Below are 11695 nucleotides of genomic sequence, written 5' to 3'. Positions count from 1 at the left end.
TGTTTTTCAAATTTACACTTGCTGCAACAATGCTTTTGGGTTCAACACTGTAATAATTAGCCATGTGTAAATTGTGTGCCCTCTACTGCTACATTACCTCAGTTAATAATTTGAGCAGAATGCATTATAAAAGATCACATGTCAAGATAGTTCAGTAGTGGTTGTGATTTTATATAATTAAAGCAAATACTCCAAACTGAAATGTATAAAAGTCAAAAGCCTACTTATAGTCACTGCAGAATATCACTTGAATTTTGGAGTATGATCCATACAAACAGGTAGATTAGAAGGAATTCTTTACATTTGCATTTTCTTAAAATATAACTAATCCCACACAGAACCAAACAGTGTTCAATAACAATGTCCAAGTATATCGCACAGTTGTCTTATTTTCTTGGCAACAAGCACAAAGTGATGATTGACAGATTTACCAACTAATAATTTTCTGGTGCCTGTGTGTCACTGGTTTGTTTCATGTATAGGCGGGGCTGCGTGGGAAAAATGACATGGAGCCTGCTATCGTGCAACAGGGTGATATGCTTATGTGTTTGCGTAAGCATGGAGTCTACTGGCATGAAGCACTGGAGCCAAGGATCTACCCAGGAGACATGAATGATTTTGGTGTCCATGTTCTCATCACTTGACCAACAGGATAATCTACCAAAGACATGGTGTGTTCCTTTGAGTTTTGTATTATTCAGGTGCTCAAGAATACCTGTTATTTTCAATATGATGGTCTTATCTGTTATGTGTGGAAGTGGGGTAAGACGAAGAGGAGAGCTGGCAGCATACTCCAAATAAATCAAAGATGGTGTGTTAACAAAGACTAAATGGTATGCACTGTGTGCCATATTTGGCTTTGATCACCAGTAAATAGTGGCTATAGCGCCAGTCGATCTCTCTTCATGTGCTAAGTTCTGCTCTTTATAATAAATCATCAGATGAAGAATCTTTCTAGAGGTACAGTTTATAAATCCTATAATGCCACGCCTTGTGATTGGAGGTTTTCTCACAGTTTGGTGGAGAATGCGGGTACAGCTAAAACTCAATTATCAATCATAGATTCTTAGTTATAATTCATGGTCATTGTTGGTACCATTTTTTGCCAAGTATGTAGCTGTATTGCCATACGGCTACATACTTGAGGCATTGAAGTAGTCTTATACTACTCCAGCAACAAATATGGGTACACAACAAACCTTATTCTTGGCTCTGTCAAAACACAACCTGTGCAATAAATTGTAACCGCAAGTTTTAACTGATGATAATCCTGACTGATGTTCATGTGAGCAAATCCAGCATCTTACATTTTCTTAGTTCCAAAATATTGCCACAATTTGGTTGACTATTACCCTTGTTCCCCATAACTTGGTCAATTCACTAATAAAATCATGTGATGGAGTTTTTTTTGTGCATCCTTTGGGTTACTGTGTTTTTTCAAACTACCAGTCCAAAGCTCCCCCATGTGGTATGGGCATCATAAAAATGACAAGACCCCAATATGCAGGGAGCAAACTGCCATTTGCTCACAGTGGTGTATTTGATGGCAGCTCAACAGTCTTTGCAAACATGTCAAATATCCATTTTGTTTGGAGTTTACTGCCAGCCAAAGATAGGAAGAAAGCAAGAGCATGAGAGTGTATAAGGGAAGAATGTGTGAGTGTGTGAAAGAGACCAGGAGACAGAAATACAAAAACACAATAGCATCGCTCTCATTGGCAGGACTAGACTACCCAAGCCCGGGTAGCCAAGCCTGACAGCTCATCTCACAGCATCAAAGCATGATGGAAAAATACCAGTGTCCACGATGTGTACGTGTGTGTCTCCTGTGACCAGACAGTGTTTTCACTACAAATACCCTTACAGCTCACATGACTGATTGATAGATTATTGGAACATGTCTAGCATTTCTGTGTTATCCTCTACAAACCAACAACTCCCCTAAGGGACCGACTGGCCCCCTTCAATTGCCTCTCCTGATGGCATTAAAAGACAGTGCTTAAAAAAAAAATTGATAAACACAAACTAACAGGTAATGAAGAAAAGCTGCTAATTAACCCCAGTACAGCCACAACAACAAACTAAGAAGGAACACAGAATGATTTCTTTGAGGTCGTGTTAAACAAATGTGTCCAAATTTTTTTCACAAAGATTTAAAAAATTACAGAAAAAGTTGGTTTTCCATATACACTATGTTATCTAGAAATACCAAGTACAGATGAAGCACTGAACATCTCTAGACTTTTCACCATCCCTCTGAAGAGTGTAGAGTAGACAGTTTTCATCTGAGAGTTACCTCCTGCCTACACCAGACACATTTCAGCCATAACTTTCAGTTGCTCTTCTCACACATGCCTGATTGAACAGATGTACTTCCATTCTATTCTATTTTGCTGTCTGCGCTTGCTAAATAATGGCATGCACTTCTCTTAGGCTTCACTAACTCTAATTTAGCTACAGTGCTGCAATGTGTGTATAACGCATAGTGTTACGAACCCAATAACCATCAAAATAATTAAGTGTATTTTGCAAAAAAAATAAAGACTTGCACAAAAAACAAACAAAAAAAACCCACTGCAAGTGGCATGCACCCAGTTCCGTGGCAGGTGTAAACAATCGTATAACCGTAATTCTAAAATTGTAGACAACTGTAAAAAATGACAGACTGTTTGCCTTGCTTACTGCTGAACTTGCTTAGTGAGACCTCCCCTAAAGCTAGTCTGTACTGCTTTAGAGGGCTATCAGCATTGCAACAACACTCTAATTGCACTCCTGTAGCATTTAGCAGCAGCTAGAGTTATGGCCTGTAGATGTTTCTCATGTATTCACAAACAGGAGGTAAAAGCTGTGCTTTGATATGTAAAGGATGCTAGATCTTTAAATAAATGCAATTTTCAAAACATTTCATTATTTTGTCGCTTTTTTGTGGTCAGCATATCTAAGCTATATGCTTTTTTGTGGGAAAGTGCTCTAACAGTGGACAAATTGATATCATTATATACAGTACCTATGATTTCCTTCATGGCTTTGAAACATAGTTTGCTGAAAAGAGAACCTATATATCCTCTCTGTGCGAAAGAGCTTACACAGAGCAGTGGGTTTTGAGCTCATTGTCTCTCTCATAGGTTTTTAGCTTGGGGGGGAAATAAGATTTTGACCATGGCCAGGTTGGCCAGGATTCCCTTTTAGATTTTGTGGTATTTTCCACAAATTGATCTCTTTCTCTTTGCTTTTTTGGTTCTGCATGATTGGTACTGTAGAGTTTAGGGGACTCAGAAGAATAGTGTCACGACCCTTCTCCAAACTCACCTCTTGGCATTTAGTGCATATTGAATGAAAGAATTGAGTGAGAGAGAAAGGGAGCAATCATGACAAGCTGTGTTCAGGCCATCATTAGAATGTGTCAAAAGATTGCAGTCTCCTTCATTTTTATAAAACTACTGCAATGTCACATATGGCTTGTGTATGGCTTCTTCAAGCTTGGATTATCTAACAAGAGCCCTAGCATGTGAACATTCTGTGCAATATCTTTGCAGTTTTTAAAAGTTTTCTGATCAGAGTTTCTGCACATGGTTCTTGGAATCTGTCTTAGCCACTGTTCTTATTTGGAAACAGCCCTGAGCGCTTCTTCCACCACTGGGACTACTTTTGTCTTCGCAGTCTGCATGTTTTATATAGTTTTTCTTTCACCCCCTTGTATTTCTCTTGTATCTTTTTGATGTTGATGTCGCTTGTTATTACTACATTGCTGTAGCATTCTCAACCACTCTTAACAATTTTATTATACATGGATATCTTTCTTTTTAATCTCTCTTCACAGCCATCCGTCCACAATGGGGCAGATGTGGCCCACACAGAGCCTAATTGGCAACTTTGAAGCTTATGCAGAGCAGCCAGATTTGATGGTCTCTTAGGAGACTAACTGTTGTTCTTCACTTTCCTCTATGCTTCATAGATAGCATAAATAGATTGACTGTGAGACTTTCTTTTGTTAAATTTATTTCCACAGTATGTGCCTGTATTCAGCAGGGTATTATGTTCAGAGTCTGCTGTGGACATTAGACAAGACTGATGCCAAAATTTTACCCCTACTTTAGTGTCCTGTATCTGTGTCCGGAGAGGATTAGCATGAAAAATGGGATGAGAGGGTGACCACGGGGGTAACCACGGTTACGTTCTATGGTGTTATGACTCTGGTATTGAGAATCAAACAATACCATGTCTACCAGAGTGCCATGCATTTAAGGATGGATATGTGTTGTATTGAATTCATGTTGTCAGTCCAGTCGTCAGATTTGTGTGCTTGGTCTTACAGTCCTAAATGACTGTTGTGTCTTTTGTTATCTGGTGCTTTGAGTCCCCTGTATTGTTTTCTACATGTATTGATACATACTGTGTGTCCATTCAGCTTGGTGGCTGGGATGCCAAACAATTCCATGCTGTGGAGAGGGAAGTTATAGGTCAGTAGCTGGATGATGGGCTTCCCTTGCCATCATCTTTTGTGACTATATTGGCCTATGGTTCTTTAGTCTGTTGTTTAAGTTAGGCTATTATCACTTGAAACCTCTGCATAGCAGTATTATAAGCCTCAGTTCAATTGTATTGTTTCAGCCCATTCTTTGAGCTAGTTTTCTAAGCTCCGTCATGGACCAGTACAATTTGCAGTCTCCTGGTTATTATACTTGCATTGACATCTACGTAGTGCCACCCATAGCTAGGGCTGTGTATTGTTTATAACTGTTTGACATCAATTCCAATATAAAACTTGAGTGTATCACTGCAGACCTGTGGTTCAGTTTGCAGTGACCGTAACTCCAGCTAGGTTGAATCTCCCACGTGTTATTCACTCCTGGTAAAACTCATTATTGGCAGGTGAAAAGAAGCTACTGGACATTTGCTGTGGATGTACCCCAAGTTTTGAAGAATGCAATGCATAAGCAGTCCAGCATTCCAAACTGGGAAAAAATGGAAAATTTGCAAAAAGAGATTTTTTGTAAGAAAATAGACTTTTTTTAGAGACAAAAAAACCCCCACAATATAATAATAAAACATTTTTTTATTTGAAATATCTGATCAAATTGTGCAACTTTAAGTATTTGACAGCTTTTGAAACTATGAACACAACTTGATGATTATTATAATTGATATTATATAATAATAATAATTGAGATTCAATACCCACCCCTACCTATATGTCACTGTATGTAATCATATACTTATATTTTGTTGTATCTTATATTGTGTCACCTTTCTTTTGTATCGATTCTTAGGTTGCAATTTTTTTTTTTTGCACAAACCTTTTTTATTTGGTTTGATCACACTATAATACGTCATATGTCAATTCAGTGTCTTACCTAATTAAATGCAAAACTCTTAAGAGCAAGCCTTTTGTTTTTGTTTTCCTTAGTAGAGAGACCAAACACCTGGCACCTGTATGTAGGGTTTATCTTGCTCATTTCCCTCAGTATTATTCAATATTCATCATTAATTACATTTTGCTTGGTCCCATACTACTCCAATGACTTCACCGCATCCGAGTACAAAGCACACAAGTAGTTAATCTGGATGAAGTAACAGTAATGTGGGCAACATGATGGACTTCTAAGGCATATCTTTATGATGAAACAATATTGTTCATAGCTTTCTCCATTACGTCTTGTGTCTTCCACTTCCTGTGTCTGGTGTCAATTATCTGTTTTGCCCCATCTTTCTGCCCTTCTTTCTCCTCAGCCTGTCTCATCTGTGGTTTATTCTCTTATTTTCCTTGCTTTTTCGTCCCTTTGGTTCATTCATCCATCTTCCCCTTCCCTTTACCAAGTACTTAATCTAATTTAGCTACCTGGCACTTATAGCTCCCAGCAGTCATGTGTGTTTGGTTCCCCTTTGGGACTATGATTTTGTTTCTGTTGATTCAGAGTGTGGTAGTCAGTAGTTGTAGTAGTTGGGAGGATAATGATGTTTGTCCACTGTGGCAAGTATCGTGTGGTGCAGATTTGATTTCCTGCAATAAATGTTTTTGGTCATCCTGGGCAGTATTCACTTTCTGTCCTGTCTGTTGTTCATTCTTGTTGTTGTTTCGACTCAAAAGATGTACACCCTGTTTTTCTACACTAACCAGACTTTGCCACCTGTCAGGAACTCCCAAGTTAGGACAGCTCTTATCCTAAATCCTGTTTTAAGAAAATGGGAAAATGCCTTTATACTCCTATGCTTTAAAGTAGGAACAGTCAGGTGTCACTTTTGACTGGTTATTTTTGACTGGCTGAGAATGAGATCCTGCTCATCCTGAGACACTTGTTAAATATAATCCCCAATAATCTCTACTCCACTTTGTATCTCATCAGTTGTTTCGAGATGAAGATTGATACCAGCCTGACTATGCCCCAGCTCCCAGAGGCCCTGTCCCATGCAGGCTTACAGTTCGCTGTGGCCACTGAGGAGGACTTCGATGAGATCATGGCTATGAGCCAGGACATCTATGGAGGTCTTGACTACTTGCCCACCAGATACACCAGCTGGCTACAGGAGACCAACCGTACAGTCATATTGGCCCGCAAACAGGGAAAAGTGGTAAGTTCAATGAAAAGTATGAAAATATTTCAAAACTAAAGACCATCTTTGGATGGGATCACACCAGCCGCGATGCCCGTCAACACGTTGACAGTCAATAATGTCGTCATTACTACATTATTGACAGGCGTCGCAGTTGGTGTGATCCCATCCAAAGATGGTCTGTAGTTTTACCCAATGTCTTGGAGGGGAAAGGAATGAATGAATGAAACTGTTATACAGTGATCTGTTACTTAAAATAAATGTGGGCCATGGACGCTAAGTGGGGGGCCAATAGCCAACTCCATACTTCCAACCCCCCTACTTCCGGTGCTCTTGCTTGGACCACACCCATCTTCTAAACGGCCTTTCATTTTGATCTCAACTACATTGATGTACAGTTTCATGAAAGTGTCTTGCATGGTTGTGACTCTATTGTGGTGACAAAATCTGTCCACACAGTAAGACAGAGAGACAGACAGGCAGCCAGACATAGTATGAACACCTGCCAAAGTAGTCAAAATTGCCTCTGTGGTAGTTTCTGCTACAGTAGGTGTCTCCAGGACCACATTTTGCCATGTGGCATACACAGACTTACAAGATGAAAACAATACCAGCCTTGCTGTTGTGGCTGGTAATTATGGGGTTAAGAAAAGGCAGAATTCATATATTCCAGAAGCAAAGTCACAACCAAGTATGATAACCTGAGAATATTTTATTATACATGGATATAATTACCTTTCATTTGCAATGGTAAGGAATGTCATGACTTTCAGTTTGAAAGTGTATGAAGAAGTAATGAAGTTCATCTTTGTGCTTCTTGATATTCTTTTCTTTAATGAAAGAAGATGTTACTTAGTGTGTCTTCCATACAAATATGGACGTTTGTACATTAAAATACTAAAAGTGCCGTCTAGTGTTAGAGTTAAGAACAAAACCAACCAGAAAAACTAATGAAAAGGATGTATTTTGAATTTCAATGAAATTGGCATAATCCAAAACATACATATCTTTGCGATACCTGTGTGCAAATCTGCAAGTATTTCTGCCAATGGACCTGCAGAGACTGGATCTGTGACTGCAAACCACCTACTGCCCCCCTGATCCTGCTCAACAGCCACTGCTTCAATTATTATTATTATTATTATTATTATTATTATTATTATTATTATTATTATTATTATGACTACTATAGTCTTTATTATTAGTCTTATTTTTATTATTAATCTTTAAGTGTAACCTGCATTGTGCTATGCGCCCCCCTTCTCTGTCTCTCTATCTCTCGCCCTCTCACTTTCTCCCCATCTGTCTTTCTCTCTCAACCATGGTCAAGGCAGATGGCCGCCAACCATGAGCTGGGTTCTGTTAAAGGTTTCTACCTGTTAAAAGGGAGTTTTTCCTTGCCATGGTTGACACGTGCTTGCTCGTGGGGGAATGTTGGGTCTCTGTAAATAAAACTGTAAAGAGTAAAGTCTAGACCTGCTCTATATGAAAAGTCCCCAGATTTGGCGCTATATAAAACTGAATTGAATTGAATTGAATTGAATTGAATTGAATTGAATTGAATTGAATTGAAAATCACTGTACATCAAAGATAGTAGTGCATTATTCCTATCCCTGTAGTTGTTGTAGTGAATTGCAAAGCAGTTCAAGACTAAGTAGTCATAACTGGATTATTCCCTCATTATAAATCGGCTGAAAGGAAGCCACTGCACAGTATTGTAAATAAACTGGCATGCATGATCAGGGCAGATAAAGCTCTTTTTACTTACTTTAATTATGAATTTAATTACTGAATCTCAATTTGTAATCCCCTCACACTACTTGTTACTGAAAAAATAATCACATTTGTGTAATGTGTTACTAGGTATTGCGTTACTGCCCAATACAGATGCAACCAATCAATGTAGTATAAATAGAACCATATGCATGTGCACTGAGCCTTTAAGTCAACTGGTAATTTCAATAGGAAGTGGATCCCTTTTGATATGCAGTTAACTACTACAAAGATGGAAGGAGACTACTACTTCTACACGAAGAGCAGCCATCACAAACAATTAGCCCTGGCACCCTGTGATGGAAAATTATTTTGGCCACTGAATTCTGCACTTCTTTCGGTCATTTCCCAATGGTCATGACCAAAGGTGAATGTTGGAATGTAGATTGACTAGTAAATCGAGCTTCGACTTCAGGTTCAGCTCCGGTCAGCTCCATGACAGTCCGGTACAGCAACCCAGAACCAATCTTTCTGCAGAGCTTGTGTTTCACCTCCTCTCACTTGTGAACAAAATAGTTATAGTCACTTGGAGCAGTGACTCCACTTGAAGGGAGCAATGCACTGTTTTTTGAATGAGTACCATGGCCTCAGACAAGGAGGTGCTAACTCTACTTTAAACTGGTCCACACTGAAGATCACAGCCTGATGATTCCAGAAAAAGCACATTATCTACTTGCAGATAATGTGGTTGTATTGGCCCATTGCTTAGTCTGCTGCCACCGTGACCCAGACCCAGATTGGTCATGTTGCTCTGCCCATCTATGTGATAATTGATCATTTTTTTACTTCATTCTTCCTCTATGATGTTCGATAGATTGCTCTGGAGTCTGTGTGTTTGATTGATGATGGAGAGACCATGCTGGTGGAAGGTCTCCGTGTTGCCCCTCAGGAAAGGGGCAAGGGCGTGGCTGGAGTTCTATTGCGTTTTTGCTCCGAACTGGTCAAATCCAAGTACCCAGAGGTCAAAGTAAGCCGTCTGACCCGTGATGACCAGCTTGGACCCAAGGACTTCCAGAAGTATCGCATCATAACCAAGCAGGTACCAGTCTTAATATTTGATTGTTGTTAATAACCAACAAGCTTCATTCAAAATGCTATTTGTCTTGCTTTCAGTCAGTGTGTTTACTGTTGTAGTTCCTTGTCAGTTCATACATGGACTTTCTCCTACAGGGTATTCTGCTGGTGCGCTTCAGAGCTGAAGATCTCAAGCTCCGTCTGTCTGAGCTTGGTCTGGATGGAGACATCAAATCCTCTTTGTCCACCTCCCCCTCTAAATCTCCTCCAGTGCGTCTCGACCATACAGCTATCCACCGGCTGTATCTGACCACTGACCTGATGCAGGGGGTTCTTCCTAATGCCACCATCATTCAAGATTGGCAGCCATTCAAGCCCTTGCCCAGTAACATGGCCATTCTACTGAAGAAGGACATTGACTGGATGGTGGATAATGTGTCCAACCCTACCATGGCCAGCCTCTGTACCTTCCCTTTCAGAGTGCCCATTGGAGATGACTGGTAACCGTCCTTTCTTTATTTATTCATAATGCCACGCAGATGTTGCTAGTTAATTCAGGCACAACTAGTAAGTGAACAACAATATAGTGCCATGCCACTGCTGTCTACAATAGTATCTTTTGATAGTAACACTGGGAGGTGTCAGAGCTGTAAATTTATTAGATACTACACATAGTGGCTTTAAGACACTCATAACATTTAAGACAGAAATTGCTTATTTTCAGTATAAGTCATTCATTTTACTCAGTCAGCCAAACTTTTTTTTGAACCAGGTATTACCTGAATATTGACATGTTCGGTAAAGACCTGGACCTGGCTCGGCAGCAATTCTTGTGCCACCTGGAGCACCACACCGCTACCCTGAAAGGTCATGTGATGTGCCAGATTTTCCTGGACCCACCACTCTGGAAACCAATGGCTGAATTCTGCCACAACACCTTATGCGTGGAGCTGGTGAAGGAGTACACTGAGCAGTGTGTGGTGGAGTCAGACGTCATCTAGTTACAGAAGAGGGATGGAAAGGAAAAGAAGATGAAGAAGCCAGAAAGGAATGAAGACAAGGGTCTATACAACAATGAATGGACACAACTCAATTACACCATGTTTCTGAGGAGGCAGAAACCAAGCAAACAAAATGTAGTTTCTACAAAACAAAACTTCTAAGAATGCAGTGAGTACAGAAATAAATACACAGTGCAGACATAAAATCATGAGCACATTATGTAATCAGCTACAATAGGTGTGTGACAAATACTAAATTTGTAAAGATTCTAAATTTCAATTGGTTTCAGAGATGTGTTGATACAAGTATTAAATCACTTGGTGCACAATTTTTAAGGCTGTAGTTTTGAGGTGTATTTAATATTTCATGCCCCCAATGTACTGTATACAAAGAGGTGGGACTAAATAGCATAAACACCTATTAGTAGAGGTCTTCACTGTTCAAAAATTTTGGACCTGATGCAAAATGAACCCATAGGAAACATACTCAAACCCAAAGTTAACAATTTATTTTTGAAAAAAAGAGAGGCCTGCTCTGAAAGGAGCCTAAGGGCAGTCACGCCCAATTGAATAGAACTCAGGGTAATTGGTTAGCTTGTCATGATGGTTAGTACAGTGGCCATGAAGTGCAAATCACAACGAAGAATGGGAAAACACAACAACAAATCAAAAAACACAACGGCATATATTAAACCACAACAACAAATAGGGAATCACAATGGCAAATCACAAAACACAAAGGCAAATAGGAAAATACAGCAACAACTCACAAAATGCAACAACAAATAAGAAAACACAACAACAACTCACAAAACACAATGGTAATGCAACAGTTTTGTAATTTGGAATTGTGTTTTGCGATTTGTTGTTATGTTTTGTTATTTGCCATTGTATTTTGTGAGTTGTTGTGTTTTGTTATTTGCTATTCTGTTTTGTGAGTTCTTGTTTTGTTTTCCTATGTACCATTGTGTTATTTGATTTGCCGTTGTGATTCTCTATTTGTTGTTGTGAATTCCTACATGCCGTTGTGTTTTTTGATTTGTTGTTGTGTTTTCCCATTTGATTTACATTTCACTGCCACCATAACTTTGCAACCGGTCCGTGGTGCAAATTTGGGTGTCAACTCAACCAAAGTAGTCGGAAAGCCCTTGCCAGTGAGTTCAGAATCCTGACGTTTCATTGAAAGAAATGGATTTTGGTCAAAAACATTGTTATAAATGCTGATGTGACTGGATCGTAATGCAATCCAATGCAACAACACTACAAACTATAGCCTCAAAAATGACCATAGAGTTGAATCATCATTTTATTAACTTAGCTTGAAATAAGTTTTATTACAATGATTGCAGGTGTT

At 39.3% G+C, this 11695-nt stretch overlaps 1 protein-coding gene across 1 annotated transcript; it reads left to right on the top strand.

Moving 5' to 3' along the window:
• Positions 1 to 585: 585 nt before the first annotated feature.
• Positions 586 to 10341, top strand: nat16 (N-acetyltransferase 16). The gene is made up of 5 exons (XM_040141387.1): positions 586 to 671; positions 6345 to 6570; positions 9141 to 9365; positions 9497 to 9840; positions 10113 to 10341. The coding sequence occupies exons 1-5, from the start codon at positions 613 to 615 to the stop codon at positions 10339 to 10341; spliced, it is 1083 nt and encodes a 360-aa protein (XP_039997321.1). The 5' UTR covers positions 586 to 612.
• The last annotated feature ends 1354 nt before the right edge of the window (positions 10342 to 11695 follow it).

Source organism: Xiphias gladius, chromosome 12 (assembly GCF_016859285.1).
Source record: "Xiphias gladius isolate SHS-SW01 ecotype Sanya breed wild chromosome 12, ASM1685928v1, whole genome shotgun sequence".
In the NCBI taxonomy this organism is placed as follows: Eukaryota; Metazoa; Chordata; class Actinopteri; order Istiophoriformes; family Xiphiidae; genus Xiphias; species Xiphias gladius.
This window is presented reverse-complemented; position numbering and strand designations above follow the sequence as displayed.

Excerpts from the sequence above, each read along its gene's own strand:
- nat16 (XM_040141387.1), top strand. The coding sequence starts at position 613 with ATGATTTTGGTGTCCATGTTCTCATCACTTGACCAACAGGATAATCTA. Across the intron at positions 6,571-9,140 it reads CCCGCAAACAGGGAAAAGTG|ATTGCTCTGGAGTCTGTGTG; the intron begins GTAAGTTCAATG and ends GATGTTCGATAG. Across the intron at positions 9,366-9,496 it reads ATCGCATCATAACCAAGCAG|GGTATTCTGCTGGTGCGCTT; the intron begins GTACCAGTCTTA and ends TTTCTCCTACAG.